This window comes from Trachemys scripta, chromosome 5 (genome assembly GCF_013100865.1).
Source record: "Trachemys scripta elegans isolate TJP31775 chromosome 5, CAS_Tse_1.0, whole genome shotgun sequence".
Lineage (NCBI taxonomy): Eukaryota > Metazoa > Chordata > Testudines > Emydidae > Trachemys > Trachemys scripta.
The window spans coordinates 61,794,493-61,814,461 of NC_048302.1; the positions used below are offsets into that span (position 1 = coordinate 61,794,493).

Sequence of the window (19,969 nt, forward strand, 5' to 3'; positions counted from 1 at the left end):
TCAAGTGTCTTTCTTGAGACTAAAATCCAGTGGTTCCTTTTTTCTGCTGGATTCTTCTCATATGATACATTTGGCAATTAAGTGCATCTCATCTCCAAGCCCTCTATTCTTTTCCCTTCTCATGCCCATTTTCCCCATGCACATTTTGTTTTGTTTTCTGCTTTTATTCTCATTTTTTCCCTCTTTGTCTTCTTTTTAACCCTCCCCTCTCCCTTGGTGACTCCCATTGCACTTCTGTTCCTTTCCTCAAACCCCAGTTAAATATATGCTTGCTAATGTCTCCTACTGAGGTTTGGAAGTACCGGGATACTTTGAGCTGCAACCTACAACCCACCTTCTTCCTTGTTAGTGAGGCCTAGTGGGAGGTACTGGGTCTTTTGTAAGTAGATTGTAAACATTCTTCTTTTCCACTATGCAAACAAATTATCTTCTGCTGAGTGTGGAAATAATGTTTTTTATTGTTTGCTTCCTTGTTTGTGTTGCAGCATCACTGCTGACACTAGTCCAGATCTGGAAATTGAGTTTAACTGTGTTGGAGCTAGCACAGGAAGAATAAAACCCAAAACATTAACTAATAGAGTGCAAGCACAACTCTTTACAGTAAAGAGTACAAATCTCTGCACACACAAAAAATCTTGAAGTCTGCACTCTGGCTTGCAAAGCAGTAGTAAAGTAGGTATGTTATGTAATTGGCTGGTACTTGAGACTAAATCGTGCTCAGGGATGCACATGTACAAAAAGTGGAAACTTCAACAAATTGCTAAGGATGAGTAAAAAAGAATAGCTCAAGCTGTAAGGATAAAATCAGAAAGGCTAAGGCATAACATGAGTTACACCTAACAGGGGGACACAAGAGGCAATAAGATGAGGTTCTATAAGTACATTAGGAGCAAGAGAGATGAAGGAAAGTGTAGGTCAACTACTTAGCAGGGTAGGAGAGCTTGTTATGAACACCACCAAGAATAGAGATGTGTTTAATGCCTATTTTGCTTTAGTCTTCACAAAAAGGTGACCAGATGCTTACCACAATTAATATTAACAGCCAGGGAGAAGGAACACAAACCAAATTTGGAAAGAACTGGTTAAAAAAATATTATGGTAAATTAGATGTATTCAAGTCACCAGGATGTGACAACATGCACCCTAGGGCACTTAAGGAATTAGCTGAAGCAACCTTAGAACCACAAGTGACTATCTTCAAGAACTCATGGATGACAGGTGAGGTCCTAGAGGACTGGAGAAGGGCATATGTAGTACCTATCTTTAAAGAGGGGAACACAGAGAACCCAGGGAATTATAGATCAGTCAGCCTAACTTTAATACCTAGAAAGATAGTGGAACAAATTGTCAATCAATTTGTAAACACTTAGAGGATCCCAGAGTGATAAATAATAACCAAATTGGATTTGTTGAACACAAATCGTGCCAAGCCAGCTTAACTGCCTTCACTGACTAGATTACTAGCTTGGGAATGTGGGAAAGCAATAGATGTGATGCATCTTGATTTTAGTAAGGCTGATTTTATCCTTACAATTTGAGCTATTCCCCATGACATTTTCATAAACAAACTAGGTAAATGTAATATAGATGAAGTTACTATATGGTGAGGGCAAAACTGATTGAAAAACTATATTCGAAGAGTAGCTATTAATGGTTCACTGTCAAACTGGGAGGGTGTATCAAGTAGGATCCCACAGGGTCTGCCCTGGGTCTAGTACTATTCAGTATTTTCAGTAATGACTTGCATAATCAAGTGGAGAATATGCTTAAAAAATTTGCTGATAACATCAAGCAGGAATGAGTTGTAAGCACTTTGTAGGACAATCTTAGAATTCAAAACGACCTTATAGTGGAGAATTGGTCTAAAGTCAACAAGACAAAATTCAATAAAGATAACTGCTAATTACTATACTTAGGAAGGAAAAAAATCAAATACAAAATGGGGAATAGCTAGTTAGGCAGTAACCAGCAACCCTTCCTGCCTCTTGAAACTGGGTCAATTAACTTTGGAAAGAATAAGTGGTAGCAAAAAGATATTTTGTCATGCATCACTGAGGGGATGATAGAGTACAGCACCCTTCAAGCCTGTGAAAGTTGGGACTCCTAGCCTGGAGGACTAGGGGTGCTGATAACTTGATGTAAATAAGGAAACTGCTTAGTCAAAGATTGTAACTTGCTAGAGTTAAGTTTTAGCCACTAGAAAGTGTGTTTTGTTTGTTTTATTTGTAGCCTTTCCTATCTCTTTCACTCTTACTTGTAATAATTTAAACATATGGTCTTTTTTAATAAACTTTCTTTTTTATTACAAAACCATCTTAATGCTGTTTATTAAACTGAAGTGTTAGTTATCAGCCAAACTAGCAGGCTGATGTATGTTCTATCTCTTTAGACACAGCAAACTAAGTAACTTCTGTGAGGGTCCAGTGGGAGGAACTGTACACTTCAGGGGAGATGGTTTTGGGGAGAGTCTGGACTGGAGGGGCTGTTGTTGTCACCCTGCAAGGAGTACCCAGGTTGGTAGAAGCCAGGGTGAAATCACTGTGCTATGAGCATGCTGCTAGGGTTAGGGCTGTGAGCCAATGCAGCACAGCATAGAAGCACCCAGGGTTAAAGGGCAGGGAGTGACACAAGCACTAACAGGTCTGGGTGAAACCCCAAAGCATCACAGAAGGGTCTTAGAGGAGGTAACCTCATGAGGATCTCCCACCAAGCTTTGGTTTTCCACAATGCTTAAGGGGAATAATACACCTAATCAAATTCACAAACAAAACCACTTTTTTTACCATTTGTTAAGATTGCTCGCATCAATAAACTAAACTATACAAAATAGGAAATACAAAAGTAAGCATTAAAAAGTTGCAAAGTTAAGCGGTCGAGTCAGAAAATGCCAGAATGAATGCTACCTACAGAACCTTATCATACAGCCTTTAATTATTGCAGAAGTGACCAGCTGTGAATAGTTTGGTGCGATTTGCCCAGCATCACATAACAACTCAGTTACCAAGGTATGAATAGAATTCAAGTCTCCAGGGAAGCATTCAATTGCCCTAACTATGAGACCAGCCTTTCTCTTCCCACAATCCCCTGCCTTATTCACAACACACATTCCCAGCCTGCAGTCTCCCAGAAACTCAATAGGTACAAACATTCCAATTTCTGCAGCAAATGAGCCCGTGGTCCTACAGACAGACTCCTTCACTATACAACCCTGATTCACCCCCTGATGCATCCTAGGTACTGAATGAAGCAGAGGTCCTGTGGAAAATACAGAATGTGATCACATAATTAATGGCTGCATATGCACAAGAAAACTGAATTAAGATTACAGGGGCAGTGTCCATTCTGGCATTTTCTAATTTGAGAGTGTTTGACTTTGCAACCTTTTAATCCTTAGCTTTGTATGGTTTAGTTTATTGAAAAGAGCAACCTTAACATGAAATAACGTTTTTTTGTTTGTGAATTTCCTTAGTTTAATAGAAAATATTTTATATACGTGCTATTTAAATCAAGTGCTTACACATGTATTGTCTTCAGGGTACACTTTGCCATTGTTATCTTTGTGAAGCTCCATATTTCACCACTTAGTGCCATGTTGACCAATATTTTGAAAGTAAACTGCATTCAGACAAAACTTTTCTAATGCAACATCAGTTTTACTACAACTTCTTCATTGTTAAAAAAAATTATAATATAATGGAAAACTTAGTAGGGACTCTTAGCTACAATTCCCTATTTTTTTTAAAAGCTAAAGTCATAGCCCCCAATTTGCAAGCAGTATATTGAGAGAAGCATGAAAAGGAGCTGGAATTTTGTATCTTATTTTAATCTAACCCTTTTGGAGGGAAGTTATAAACAATTACCCTTTCAAAAGAATCAGTGTAACTAACTTACCCCCATTACAAACCCAAAGGAGGACCACCAGCGCTTATGCAAACCCAGCCTGCTTCCATTGCAGTTCCTTCTTAGACTCTTCTCAGTAATTATCTTCTGATTATCAAAGGTAACCATTGTTGTGACAGCCAGGGCAACAGTGCCTTTAACTAACTGGCAGATGACAGAAAAAGGAGCAATGGCCTCAAGTTGCAGTGGGGGAGATCTAGGTTGGATACTAGGAAACACTTTCACTAGGAGGGTGGTGAAGCACTGGAATGGGTTACAAAGGCAGGTGGTGGAATCTCCATCCTTAGAGGTTTTTAAGGCCCAACTTGGCAAAGCCCTGGCTGGGATGATTTAGTTGGGGATTGGTCCTGCTTTGAGCAGAGGGTTGGACTAGACGAGGTCTCTTCCAACCCTAATCTTCTATGATTCTGTGAATAGTGACTCTCCCCAAGCATGCAAATGAACTAGATGGAGTGAGTGATGAAGTGGCTGGTTTTCTCTGATAGCACAATGCAGGAGGGGTCAGCAAACGTACACTGTGTGGAGAAGAGTCAGGCTTTCCTAGTGTTCCAGTTTTTCCCAAGTTTCCTAAGAAAGCCCAACATGACAAATTACAGACTGGAGGTCATTCGTCACATACATTAATTAGTGGTTGAACTTTGGTTCAAATTTCCCAGACACGTTTACAAAAAAAGGGTTCAGAAAAAAAGGTGAGATACTTAAGTGACAGACCCTCTGAAACAGAAAATTCTGTCACAACTTTAACTATGCTCTCACAGTAATGAGACCGTAAGACACCACCTTATACAAAGGGTGTTGATCACTACAGTACCATAAAGAGTTTGGTATGTAACTAGTGACAAAGAATCATGGCATGAACACAAACATTTCTCTCCTAGTTGATAGTAGGCCCAATGATCCCCAATTCAGAGGTCTCAGCCTTTTGTATCTGAATCCTTAAAACCACCCAGTTTGTCTCCAAGTCCCAGAATTCTTCGCATTTCTTTAGCCAATAACTCCAAAAATGTTTTTACATAACATGATTTGTTATTTGTGCTTTTTTAATGTACATAATGGCAATGTGTGTATTTAAATTCACTGGCAGGGATACTTAGTGAACATTTCATGAACTTCACATCATCCAATGGTATATATTCAATTAATCAAATTACTGCATCTAGTTAGCAGGATTTTCTTCACAAACAGATATTCTATAAACATTTTTCAAATGAAAGCTTAACTTCTTTAGAAAATTTTGCATCCGCCAGAAAACATTGTGACCTCGGGGTTGTGTCAAAAGAAAAGGAAATCCCAATAAAATAATGAATAAATAATGACATTGAAAAAGCAGGATGTCACTTAGAACACCTAATAGATTCCCGAATGTTAAGTTAGAATTAAGATTGCTGCAGTAATTAATAGAATCCTTATGTAAAATACATAACTATAGTTTTATAGACAATAACTATAAACATTAAAAAGATTGGAAATCATATACATAAGTTCATACACTTGATTAATGACAATATTGACATGAAGAAATTCACCTTATACATTCTGTTAACAACCTTAATGTTGATCTACAAGATGTACTTACCAGCTTACACACTTTCAAAAGTAATTATTCTGGGGAAACTCTATGGCCTGAAATCAGACCAGACGGTCACAGTGGTCCCTTCTGGCCTTAGACTCTATGAAACTATTAAACATACACAGCTGGAATACACATATGCATAAGTCCTGGCCAATTTACAATATAACTACATGCTTTCACCCCTTCCTATGGGTCTGTGGGGGGAAAACTGCCATCTGATTAGCTGCCTTGCCCCACTCCCCAGCTAGGGAAGGATCCCTAATCAAACTGCTGCATGTGATTGGCAGACAACCCCAGCTCTGCACCTCTCAGAAATGGAGAGCAATTTTGTGCAGATGTGTTTTTTTCCACAGGAGGAAGTGGGTAGGAGTGTCACGAAACCCAACCACTAAGGGACAGCTCTGCTTCCTTTCCAGTCTATTCCACCCACCTCCCCCTCAAAACTGGTGCATGAAATAAGGGGCAAGGAGTGAGCCCTGGGCTCTTTCTGGTTCTCTTCCCCTCATCCCCACATAGAAAAATGGAATTGGATCCCCCTTCTCTCTCTCCCTCCACTCTCCTCTCTACCCCTACAGCCCCAAGAGCACCCCCACCATAGCCGCTGGTCCCTCCCCCAAAGCCTTAGAGAGGGAGCTCTAGATAATCCCATCCTGCTGCCTCTCCTCAGGCCCGGGAAAAGGTGAAAAGCAAAGCACTTTATTAAAGGTTTCAAGGGGAGGGGCATGCTGTGAGTGTAGGGAGTGGGACCTGGAAGGCAGTTTGAGAGAGGTACAGGTGAGGCCATGGAGGAAGGTGCAGAAAGAGATGGAATCCCTCACTCTCAGCTGACATGGTAACTATGGCCTTAATTCACTGATGGATATTTTTCTGTTGCTTACCCTTGTAATGTTTTGTTTCCTTGCATGAATATAGCTCTAGGCAGCAGCTGCAGCTAAATAGAGACCCAGTCAAAAACAGATTCAAGGAAAGACAACAGACTTTGCTGGTGCTGTGCTCGCCATCTTTTTTAAAAATGCATCAAAACAGTTTGCATTTCATTCCAGGTCAAACTTCTGTACATTGAGATAAAGAAAATGTCTAACACTATAACAGCACCATTAGATAGCTGCTGGCAATAATATTACAGCCACAACATATGTTTGGATATATGTAGTGGGGCAGAGCCTCCAGTCTTGTAAATTGTCATTGCAGCACTGGCTCCAATGGAAGATTATACTAGCAGAGGATCCGTCTCAGTGGGTTTGGGTGAGGGAAGCAGGGTCTTCATGGATGTTTCCAACCAACCTCTGCTACTAGACCAGCAGTGGTAATCACTTATAAGTCTGAGTTGTTTGTTTTTCAATTGTGAAAGCTCAAGTGAGGGGTTTTTTTTAATCCAGTGAAACGAGATTAACATATTTACTTCTTTTGGTGTCTGCTTAAGGACTTCACTGATGTAGATCAGTGATGTGCAAACTTTTCCAGTCGTGCTCTGCTTTACCATTAATGGAATCTGTCCATTCCCCCTCTTACTGCACAGCCTCAGCAGCATGCTGCTTCTACCTTACAGCCAGCCTGCACTGCTAGGGCAGGGCCAATACCTGCCCCACCCCCTTGGGTTTTCAGGATGAGGGAAGGCACATGCGACAGTCTGTGGGGGCGGAGCGAGCACTGGGCATGCCAGGAGTGGACATCAGCACAGCACACTGACCCATAGGCTGGGTGGCCCATTGAGGTGAGTTGGTGGAGATAGTGCTCTCTCCCCAGCTCCCCTGGGGGCTAGCCCAGGCCACAGTGCATGAGGCTGGCACAAACCATCTGGTATCCCCGCTCATCCCCCCCTCCCAATGTTCCTCTGTGCCCCGCTATGGAGACATGCCCCACAGTTTGGACACCACTGATGTAGGTGACGCACAGGCTTACTTTATAATCAACATCTTAACCTTTACAACATTTAAGTTTCACTTGTGAAATATAAAGGTTGCTATAGTTACAGGTGGAAAATTAAGATTTTGACCCTCGTAACATTCAACACATTTGAGTATCTGCCTGAAGTTGATTTGAACAAAGATTTTATTTCAGTGTGGTGTGCCTATTATTGCCTGCTTTCCATAGAAAGTTGACACATAACCAGCCTATTACTTTCTCACAAAAGCAACTGGAAAACAGTATTATACTGTTCCCCTTTCCCCAACCCCATCTTTCCCCTTCAACATCTGGAACTATTATTCCAAACTTCCCTGAGCTACCTTCTATTTCTCTTCCTCAGTACCTTTTCCCAGTCTTCTGTACTGGTGCTCCCTTTTTGGAGCCTTGGCTTCTCATCATTCTGTTAGAAATATCCTCTCTACAGTCTTTCCCCTGCCCCTTTCTGCTGAGGCATTTCCCCTCTAAATTAGGTCCTTAACCTTTTATCATGCCCCGGTGCTTCCATGCCTAATTAACTGCCTCCCAGTTACTGGGTGAGTTAACTACTCTCAGGCTGGGTCTACACTACCCGCCTGAATCGGCGGGTAGAAATCGACCTCTCGGGGATCAATTTATCGCGTCCCATTGGGACGCGACAATCGATCCCCGAATCGATGCTCTTACTCCACCAGTGGAGGTGGGAGTAAGCGCCATCGACAGGAAGCCGCAGAGGTCGATTTTGCCGCCGTCCCTACAGCGGGGTAAGTCGGCTGCGATACGTCGAATTCAGCTACGCTATTCGCGTAGCTGAATTTGCGTATCTTAAATCGACCCCCCCCCCTGTAGTGTAGATGTAGCCTCAGATGAACCTGAGCTGCCTCATTCTCTTGTGGAGCCTGTCAGAGGTAGGCTAGTCCCTGACCCCTTAAGAGAGCCAGCTACCCTCTGACACTGTGTTATTAAATCTCCATTATTTCTTAAAAGATAAAATTGGGATAGAACTGGTGTGTGTTTGCATGCACCATGAGCATGCAAACACTCCCTTTTATTCTCTGAAGTTCACAATGTCTATATTTTTCAATGTCACTATAGCTTGTTTACTTAAACATAATTTCTAAAAGAAACCGGGTGTTTCTTGGGATTGGGGATGTGTTATAAAGCTTTAGATATGTCAATATTTGTTACTATCATACCTTTTTTGTGCCTAGCTAAAATTAGCTTTTGGCTCAGTAGTGTTCCCAGGGAACAGGATCCCCATCAAAACTACTGTTAATTGGCACCTGCTTAGCAGTCCTCAGAAAAGTGGCTAAGGGTCAAGTAAAACCAACAAGGAGTCTGGTGGCACCTTAAAGACTAACAGATTTATTTGGGATCCGAAGAAGTGAGGTTTTTACCCACGAAAGCTTATGCCCAAATAAATCTGTTAGTCTTTAAGGTGCCACCAGACTCCTTGTTGGTTTTTGTAGATAGACTAACACGGCTACCCCCTGATAAGGGACAAGTAGGCATGAGACAAAAGTATTCTTTCAATCAAAGAGGTGGTTTCCTCAGGGAAAGGTTCAGATACAAGGTAGTGTGGGAAACTTATGCTGAAAATATCTGGGTTGTACTTGTTTTGTGGATAAATATTATTGCTCTTTTGCTGAGAAGCAGCAGATTTGGGGTCTTTGTAGTGGGTCTGTTTCCTGGAAGGCAAGAAATAGGTGACCAACTCAGTGTATTTTCTAGTTTAATTTATTTACTTCCAAAATGTACACAAATACTGTATACCTTGGACAAAGGTGGCCAGAACAACAGCAGTATCTCTCTCATTCTCTCTCTGCTCGCTGTCTGTTCTAGTACCCTTCCACCTATCCTCCCACACTGGAAGCCCTTCAGCCCAAAGTCAGTAACCCTGGAACACGCAGCCTGGGTATTAACCTGCCTTTTGTGCAGCTCTTTGATGCAAGTGTAACTATACTCACTTTGCAAGGAGACTGGCTCTTCTGCTAGTCCCCAACCAGACAGGATTGTGTAATCCATCCAGTCCCCCTAATGACAGTCTGGTTGCTGCAGCTGGCCTTTATGTGCATAAGACCTTCTCTGTGTTAACTCTATTGGGAGTTTCATACTGGGTATGTAGCGACCAAGAATTTATAACATGCATTTTATTAATACAATTGCTATAGCAATAATGTGGACTTCACTCTGCAACATGGTCAGTACTTTTAACATTCTCTGAATTCACATTCTCTCACACACACACACACAATTTCTCACAATTGCCTTTCCTTTCTCGTATCTGGTGGTGCAACAGCTGGCAAGTTACCAATTATATTCTAGGGCTCCCTGAGGTGTGTCAGCTCTGAAATTTTTTTAAACTGGAAAATATGAAAGTCTTTTTGATCCAGTTTTCTGGGCTTTGGGGGTGGGGATGAACCCTGGATTCCCCCTTCAACCAGCTAACAAATGTTAAAATAAAACTTGCCCTGCCTAAAGGTGTTTGCTATCACATTTTAGAACCACACCTTTTTTTTTTTCTGTAGTGTAGGCAGGTATACGAGATAGAGGAACAAGAAGGTGTTTAGAGTGAATAGCACTACTGAAACAAACTAAGTCTACCTATAAGGTTTAGTGCTTCAAGACTGATGGAGATGGCTAAAGGGGTTTGGGACTCTTGTAATGGATGTTGTTATGGGCAGTAACACAAGAGAAGTGAAATAAGGAGAGAGCAATTACTGTAGCAGGAAAATACATTCTAGGAGCTGTGGCAATGTTAATTCCTCTGTAAAAAATGTTTGAATGGGACTGTTTTCTTCACCCTTCCAAGTAATTTAGTTTAGCATTGGTAAAGATGCAAATTATGTGGTGTTATAGGAAATAAATTCTGTTTATATTACTATACGTTAGCTAATCATTGACTTCCGAATAGGAGATTGTTTTTATACATATTACTTCCCCTTACCAGAAAAACCTCTAATCTTTATTCCAAGATGTAACAAATGTTTAATTTAGAAGGGATTAATTTAAATGAGCCCATTTTCCTTTAATACTCTCCTAATAACAATATTAAAAAGTCCCTAGTTCCATTGATAATTGTCTAGAGCACTGATTATTCTGTGTAATGGCTTTGATCAGGGCAAATATCTGTCAATGCACCCACCCCAGCCTTAGTCTGTCACAGGACACAGAAACAAGATCCTTAGTGTAAACAAGAAGAGACTGTACGTTCTCTGAAACTTTTCCCCCTATCACTGCTTGGGGAGAGAGAGAGTGGCTGAGAGTGAGACTGCAAGGAGAGTAAGTGAGGGAGCAAAGAAAGGGAAGGAAGCTTGCTTTGTATTCTGCTGAAGGTTGCAGTCAGAAATAGAACATACAGCAATCACTGTGGTTTGAGTGCTATTTAGGAGACAATATACGCTCACTTTTATTTACTCTATTGCTGTGTGAGAGAGAAATGACATCTGGCTGCTGGTTCTACATATTCTTTATTTTTGGAACAAATTGTAAGTACACCTAACATTTTTATATTATTTAGTACTTTGCAAAACAGATATGTGATAAACTTCAACAACAGATTTTTAAAATAAATATGCATACGATTCTGCACTTTAGTTTAACAATCCTTTGTGACAGCTCATGATCTTTGATGGATTTCTGGCATTATAATATACCGTAATTTACTATCAGTCTAGCTAGCTGCAAACAGGGCTAGAATCGTATCAAATGTTTTTGCTCTTATTCTTTTGATGGTTTATATTAATGGGAATTAGACAGAATGAAATTCAAAAATAAGTGACAGTATTTAAATATTGAAGGAAGGGGTTGTGTTTGTAATGAATATCTCCAGTGGTACGTCTTTACTTGCTGTAAATACTTAATGGAGAGTCCTGTAACATAAAGGTTAATTTCAAAAGTCCAGTGTAATCAATATTTTAGATATCTTTAGTTTCTTAGCCTGGTGTACTACACTGTGTTAGCACTGAACATTTTTATTATTGTTTAAAAGGCAAATTTCTGTTTAGACATCCATAATTCTCACTCATAATATTCAACATTGTCAACAGACTTCCATTAAAGATCAAAATGGATTTTAATTTCAGTGTTTCCTTGAAATGCTAATAATTTTTATCATGTTTTTTTCAGCTGACCTTTTGTGATCGCTGTGTCACACTTTGTTTTTAATGGCTGCTTTTTCATTTTATTTGAATATTCTATTTAAAACTGCTACACACCCACTTGGGCAAAGCTGCCCCCATAGAATTACAACTTTTATGTGACCTTATTCATGTCTTTAGAAGTAATTGGAAATAGAAAAAGTTTTCTTAGGGACATTAGACTATTTATAAATCCAAAGGGTGTGTGAGCCCTCTGAATTAACTGGTTCTCTCCTTGCCATAAGAAAACACTGTAAAACCGGTAGTAAGAACGTTTACTGTACTATTTTGAATATGTTTTTCTATTTATTGATCAATATATTAGATTTTCTTCTTAGTTTCTCCATTCCTTAATAAATACACATTTTTATATAAAATTGTAACTACTATTGAAGTCTATAGTCACTGAAAGTAAATTTAAATATTTTGTAAACAAAATGATTTAGCAAAATGCTTGACATACTAAAATGTCATAATCAAGTAGAGTTAGATTCTGCCACCTTCATTTATATTAAGCTGTGCTTTATTCCTCATGTTGTTCCATTTAAATCAATCCTTTCTGCAGATAGGGTGATTACTTAGGGATAAGATACTACTTAATATGCTAAGCTCCCATTGACTTCAGTTGGAGTTTAGGGTCTGTAAGAAATGAATTGCAAGACAGACATTGTGTGATATCATTCCTGGGGTTATATAGCCCGGGGATCTAAAGCCCATTGATGTCAATGGAAAAACTCCTGTTGCCTGCAGCTTGCTTTGGATCAAGCCCTAACAGACCTTGTCCCGTTAGCCAGTGTCACTTGTGAAGACTCAGATAAAACCTGTGATTGGCACAACTTATGCAAACCAGCTAGTCATGCTTGATATTCTTGGTTTGAGATCAGAGTTTTCATTCTTCTAGATCGGGGTAAACAACCTCTGGCACGTGGCTCACCAGGGTAAACACCCTGGCGGGCCGAGCCAGTTAGTTTACCTGCTGCTTCAGGAGGTTCGGCCGATCGCGGCTCCCACTGGCTGCAGTTTGCTGCTCCAGGCCGATGGGGGCTGCAGGAAGCGGCGCGGGCTGAGGGATGTGCTGGCCGCGGCTTCCCGCTGCCCCCATTGGCCTGGAGCAGCAAACCGCGGCCAGTGGGGGCTGCAATCGGCCAAACCTGCCGACACGGCAGGTAAACAAACTGGCCCGGCCTGCCAGGGTGCTTGCCCTGGCGAGCCACGTGCCAGAGGTTGCCGACCCCTGTTCTAGATGGACTGTCTTCCATGGCTGACAAGCCCCATCTGCCCAGGAAGATGCACACTGAGGTGAAGTGACGTGCCCAAGGCCATCCAGTAGTTCAGTGGTACCAGGAGTAGAACCCAGGTCTCCTAAGTCACCAGTCAAAAACCTGTTTCCACTAGACAATGCCACCTCTGCTCAGGCCCTTACAGATTATATCATCATAATATGTGAGCTTTAGTTATGCAATAAATTCAGTATTGATTTCGTGTGATATCATTCCTGGAGTGATACAGACCATAATTGCAGGTTTCAGAGTAGCAGCCGTGTTAGTCTGTATCCGTAAAAAGAACAGGAGTACTTGTGGCACCTTAGAGACTAACAAATTTATTAGAGCATAAGCTTTCGTGGACTACAGCCCACTTCTTCGGATGCATACAGAGTGGAATAAATATTGAGGAGATATATATACACACATACAGAGAGCATAAACAGGTGGGAGTTGTCTTACCAACTCTGAGAGGCCAATTAGATTTCCATTACAGATCTCCACTCCCTCTTGACAGTCTTTGACTAGTTATAGTCTCAAACTATTAGTATATCAACTATCAAAAAAAAGAGGAACTATAGTAACTCAAAAGAAGGAGAAAATGACTTATCTTTTACTGTTGTTGTAACCCTGGTTCTTTCCATGCACTCTCTACCTCTTCCTTCACTTTGTCATTCCTGTTACTATTCTATGTCTAACTTAAGGCTATTTCTCTCAGTCCCCTCTCTTCCTTTCTCTCCCCCTCTCCGCCCCCCATTCTCCTCTTATTGTTTTTCCTCTTTTCTTTCTATTCCTTTTTTTCCTTTTTCCCCCTACAAAACAAGAAGGAAAACTTATTTAGCATTACCTGAAACTTGTCGGCATTTCTTTGTGCCTCTGTTTTTTTTAAGACCGGATTCCTTTATATCAAAAGTGCTGCTCATTTAGTCAGATAGTCAGAGATGCAACTGTAACAAGTACCCTTCCCAAGTCATCTGGAGGTGTAAAAGTTCATAAGCTTTGCCGGTGTCACTCACCTGTTTTAGCTGATTTTTTACAAATGTCAAACCTCTTCTGGATTCATAAATATTTCCACTGGCCTAAAGGTTGAGATAAATGGGAAAGCTGGAAAAATCATTGTATAGAATATTTTTTGTTATCTTCTTGTGGCTTTCATTTAACCTGAAATAGTTTTCTTCTTTGTGTCACCAGTAGATTCAAATCAAGAATGAATCCCAGCTTTGCTGAGTTATTGTTACATTATCATTTCCCTATTGCTAATTAATGCACAGTGAAAGATCTTGAAAGTTTAAACAATGGCAAATCAAAGCACTTGAAAAGCCACTGTTTGTGTGTGAATATATTCCTGCCAGTGTGCCTGAAATAGTGTTCTAGGTGAGGCTGATAGTGCTGACTGTTATTTAGGTTGCCCAATACTTCCCATTAGAAGATCCTGTTTTCAGCTGCTCTTTGCCAAACTTTAACTATTTGGGCTGAAATTTTCCATGCCAGGTGTCTGCCTCAGGCTGGATTTTTGGAAATTTTTCAGCCAAAATGGTTCAACAGTTTCCAAGAATGAGGATAGGGGAAAATGTTGTTTTGTCAGTGCTAAATTCTGGTGATCTTTTCTTTGAACAGCTCCAGCACTGCCATGCTTTATAGAAGGGATTTGAAATCTGGCAAGGGCTGGCCTTTGTGTCAGGAATGTGCCTTTTGCTGTGCCTATGAAAATTCACCCAAATTTGACCACGTTATAAGCCTTTAAAAAATTCTCTGAAGAATTTTGTCTTCACTGAGCATGCTTGAGTCTTTCACCACTCCCAGTGCTGACGAGACTGTGCATGCACCATCCCCACAAAGTTACAGCACACGTTCCATCTTCTCACAGCTCGTCAGTGAGTTGGCTGCATATACAGCCATCTCCACAGGTATACCCACTGGCACCCAGGCAGCATGGAGGAGTAGGAGGAAGCCATCTGACTGGAGTACACAGTGTGCAAAAGCCAGACCAGGCAAGAGGAACAGAGTAGATTGGGACAAGGTGACTGGTGAGACTGGGACTGGGGAAAAGGGGGAGAGAAACTGGACTGGGATTGGATGGGAAGGAAAGATTGGAAGTGGGAGGGAGGGTAGGCTTGAAGTAGAAGGTGTCCTTTGTTTAGACTTAATTCTAATCATTATCCCAAACAAACCTCTGGTGGTAATTTACACTCGCTGCTGCAGATCTGATATTGAGCTCAAAACAGTGTAAATCAGAAGTAATTGAAAGCAAAGGTAGTAAAACATTTCATTAGAAATTCTGTTTCATAAGGCAGAGATAATAGAGCATGTTTTAAAGCAAAAGAAATTATCCAACATTATTTTAAGCTGCTTTGCATTATTCTTTCCTCTGTACCCTTTATTCTGAGTTTTTGTTACACATTGAGCCAAATCCTGCTTCTATGAAAGTTAATGGCAAAATTTCCCTTTAGGAAGCAGGGCCATTGAACTACATATTGGGGCTTTGCCAAATTAAGATAAGCATCAGATCTCTGACAAGGTGCCATGTGTCCACTTTGAACTGCGTTGCTTGCAGTTTCTGGTCAAAGAGCTGATGTGTCTGGCCATGGACCAAGGAGAATCCTTTGGTGGTATGGATCCAGCATACAGATGGATTAATTAGAGACCAAATTACCTGTAGAGGAGTTGATAACTAAGTCAAAGTAATGTTATTGTGTGAGGGAGAGACTTCATTTTGCACATGACCGTTGATATTTGCTGGGCTGGTGAAAATTGTCCTTCCCAAATTGAAGTATTAGTGAGCAGTGACAAAAAGGAAGTGCATATAATTAAAAATGCATTCTAAGGCACAACACAAAAGTAAATATGGGGCAAACACCATATTTATCTGCAATATATGTGAAGGCAATTACAACACAATGCAAAGATTTCCCACACTGGAGGTACAGCGACGGCATTCAATAAAAGCAACCGTTCACTTTCAGTACAAATTGCAAAGAAATACCAAATCAAAATACATATGCTTATGGACATACAACTGGAGGACTATTCTCTGATGCAGAAATAGTTGTTTTTGAGCCACTTTATAAATTTGCAAAACAAGGCTCTGCAACAGATAGGTTTGTGACACTGGAAAAAAATGAACAAAGGTGAATTTCATGTTGGAGCTTCTAGTGAATATGCTAAAGAATACTTATAAATAGTAAAAGCAAAGCGCTGTAGGAAAGGGAATTTGAAGTACCGGTATGTCTAATTCAAGTACTACCCATTACTGAAACAAAACCTAACATTCAAATGAGTACAAGATTACTCAGTGCTTCAGATGGAGAGAGCATAATACTAGATAGATAGATGGCCAACAGAAACAGCCCAGGCACCAGCAAATAATAAAACATATTGGTACTATAAAGGTGAAATTGTTACATATAATGGGATTCTGAACAAAGGACACCTTGTCATAATACTACACAATGTGAGATCAGAAATTCTGAGCATAATTCACAGTGCTCATATGGATATTGAGAAGGGCCTGAAGTCGAAGAACAGCCCAGGATGTAGGAGGAGCCAGTCATGCAGGAAAGTGCAGGAATAAAACATCTTAAAGATATGAAGATTTAATGCATCCCCAGAGACTATAGTGGTGGTACTCCTGTAGAGTCCCTCAGATCATTAAAACAGCTTACCTGGTGCAACCTGTTACAACTACCTACCTTAATCCTGAATTAATGCCACTGCTGATGTAGCTGCCCCATTGGAGCAGGGGTGGATCAAGCCCAGTAAATGGACAACACTAGAGTCCCCTCCAGTACTTTCCCTGGTCCATTTATACTAGTATTGTCAAATTCACAAATTATTTTCTTTTTTCCTATTCTGGGTTCCAGAATTTATTTTCAACTGAATAACCTAGTGCATTTTTAAAGGCAATAAGCAGGAAGAGATGACTCTAATTGCAACTCCATAGATATAGTCATTAAAGTTAATAAATGAAGTTCCAATGTTAGGAGGGCCATTTATTAAACCACTAGCAGAACAGAAAGATCCATCACACTTTCACTGCTAAAACAGCCATAAATTAAAGTTTATAAAGGTAAATATCCTTGGACAGTTTATTTGGAAATATATAGGGTTGACTCTATCCTGTCTTTCATCAAAGAGCACGCAGGGAGTTACTTTCCTTTCAAATTATATTTTCGGTTTCTTTGAATAGTTGTTTTAAGCAAAGAGTGCTGGATCTTTTTGTTCCTTTACTAAACCAACAAGTCTGTGACACCTTGAAAAGATTGTTGCCTTGTCTTGTTCAGTGGAAAGAAGCAGAATGCTCTAGAGGAGATCAAGTGCGTAGATGTAGACATATGTGAAAGACTGAACTAAATGACATTCACCACCAGCTGTTACTGCTATGAACAGACAGATCCACCCCATATAGGAAAATTTATTCTTATTTAGCCCCTTTTTGTCCACATGGATTTTGTGACTTTCAGAAACCTCTGTGACATTTTCCGCTTCAGCCCCTATGTGGTGGGGGGGAACCTGGAGCCATTAGCCACTGCGGGCGATGAGGGGACCCCAGAGCTCTGAGCCACTGGAGCTGTGGCAAGGGCCCTGGAGCATGCTGGACACACTCCCACACAGTGGGGGCGGGCTCTTCCACCCCCCCTTTGGCTTCAGTCAGCCCCCCCGTCCCTTATTTTTAGTAAAAGTCATGGACAGGTCACAGGTTTTCATTAATTTTTGTTTATTTTCTGCGACTTGTCCGTGACTGTTACTGAAAACAACAGTGACAAAATCTTCACCTTACTCGTAAGCATGAATTTGTTTGATTATTTATAGTTAAGGCTACGTTTATGTCACAGAGGGCATGGCAGTCAAGGAATCAATGATTTCCAGAGATGTTCACGACATTCTCTGCTTCAGCCCCAGGGGCTGCAGAACTCTGGAGCTGGCAGCCAGCGCGGCCCTGGCAGGGTTCTGGCGACAGCAGTGACCGGGGCCCCCATGCAAGATTCCAGCGACAGGTGACAGACTCCTGAGGGGGCCCTCCTCAAGGTTCCAGTGACAGGCAACAGCCTTGTGGGAGGGGTAGGGGGACACCTTGGGCAAGCGGCTGGGGGTGTCCCATTTTCTCTTTAGGAAATATGGTCACCCTGCAGCTCCCAGCTGCCGTGGGCAAAGAGGGGAACCCTGCAGCTCCCAGCCACCATGGTGGCGGGAGAAACCATGGAGCCACAGCAGCAAAAGTCACAGACAGGTCATGGCTTCCATGAATTTTTGTTTATTGCCTGTGACCTGTCCGTGACCTTTACTAAAAATAACCATGACAAAATCTTAGTCTTATTTATGGTTGATCAACAGCTGATCAACAACCATTGCTGGAAAAATATCTAATTTGTGACAAAGACATGAGAAGAAGAAGAACAGTTAATCCTTATCTGCACATTTTATTTATGAAGTGTTCATAACAAGTTCTCCTTCAAATTATTAGGAGTCCAGTGGCACCTTAAAGACTAACAGATTTATTTGGACATAAGCTTTTGTGGATAAAATACCCCACTTCTCCAGGTGCATCTTTTTTTCACTCCACGCATCTGAAGAAATGTGGTTTTTTTACCCAGGAAAGCTTATGCCCAAATAAATCTGTTAGTCTTTAAGTTGCCACCGGACTCCTCATTGTTTTTGTGGTTACAGATTAATAGAGCTACCCCTCTGGTACTTGGCTTCAAATTATTGATTTTCAGAGTTCGCTATTCAAGCTGGGTGATTGGCCACTAAGTTACGTGGTTTCTGTTTCCTGAAGAATGGAGGAAGAGTGCCTGAAGAGAGTACTGGTGCACTGACTCCATGTCTTAGTGCATGTCTACACTGCAATAAAAGGTGCAATTGTAGCTCAAGTAGGCATAGCTCTAGCTGGCAGGGCTAAAAAAGAAGTGAAGACCCAACAGCATGGATGGGTTAGCAACACAACTATGTATCTGGGGTCCTGGACATGCTTGCACAACCTTACCCATGTCTTCACTGTTATCATTAGCTGTGCTAGCTAGGATTAATACTAGCATGGGTATACTTCACCCAAGCTGCAATCACACCTTCAACTGCAGCGTAGACATACTCTAAGAAAGAAGTCAGTGTCCCAGTGATCTCTTCAGGCACCCTTCCAGTTTGTAATCTTTAGGTCTTACACCAGGGACAGAAATATATACCCTGGCTAGCATGGCTAAAGATAGCCATGAAAACATGGCGACACAGACTCTGGTGCAGATTGCACAAGCCTCCCCAGAACCCCAGGCAAATACTCACCTTGCTAGCCCAGGCTGCAGTCCATGCTGCTGCGTCTTCACTTCTGTTTTTAGCCATGCTAGCTAGATTAAGGCTAGTATGGGTGTGCCAAAATGAGCTACAATCACACCTTCAATTGCAGAGCAGACATACCATGTGGTAGAATGGGGAGGCACTTTTGGGAGGGGCACACCGTAAGAGTGACCTGTGGAGTATTTCCTGTTCTCTTGTACAAGAAAGAGCACTATATTTGGCTATATATGTCAACCCCATTGGCCTTTACAACATCCTCTGGCAAGGAATTCCACAGACTGACTGTGCATTGGGTGAAGAAATAACTTCCTTTTGTTTGTTTTAAACCTGCTGCCTATTAATTTAATTTGGTGACCCCTAGCTCTTGTGTTATGAGAGAGAATAAATAACACTTCCTTATTTACTTTTTCCACACCAGTCATGATTTTATAGACCTCTATGATATCTCCCCTTAGTCATCTCTTTTCCAAGTTGAAAAGTCCCAGTCTTATTAATCTCTCCTCATATGGCAGCCATTCCATACTCCTAATCATTTTTGTTGCCCTTTTCTGAACCTTTTCCAATTCCAATATATCTTTTTTTGAGATGGGCGACCACATCTGCACACAGTATTCAAGATGTGGGTGTACCATGGATTAATATAGAGGCAATATGATATTTTCTGTCTTATTATCTATCCCTTTCTTAATGATTTCCAACATTCTATTTGCTTTTTTGGCTGCTGCTGCACATTGAGTGGATGTTTTCAGAGAAATATCCATGACTCCAAGATCTCTTTCTTGAGTGGAAACAGTTAATTTAGAGCCCGTCATTTTATATGTTTAATTGGGATTATGTTTTTCAATGTGCATTACTTTGCATTTATCAGCATTGAATTTCATATGCCATTTTGTTGCTCAGTCACCCAGTTTTGAGAGAGCCTTTTG

At 41.0% G+C, this 19,969-nt stretch overlaps 1 protein-coding gene across 3 annotated transcripts in view; it reads left to right on the forward strand.

Annotated features, from left to right (window-relative positions):
- The first annotated feature begins 10,610 nt into the window (after nt 1–10,610).
- The window catches only part of RXFP1 (relaxin family peptide receptor 1), a 75,546-nt gene continuing 66,187 nt past the window's right edge, over nt 10,611–19,969 (forward strand). For all 3 annotated transcript variants that reach the window (XM_034770908.1, XM_034770906.1, XM_034770907.1), the window contains exon 1: nt 10,611–10,845. Coding sequence is in view for 2 of the 3 variants with exons in the window: in XM_034770906.1 (XP_034626797.1) it covers nt 10,797–10,845 (49 nt within the window). In the remaining variant the exon portion in view is untranslated. The remainder of the gene's footprint in view (nt 10,846–19,969) is intronic.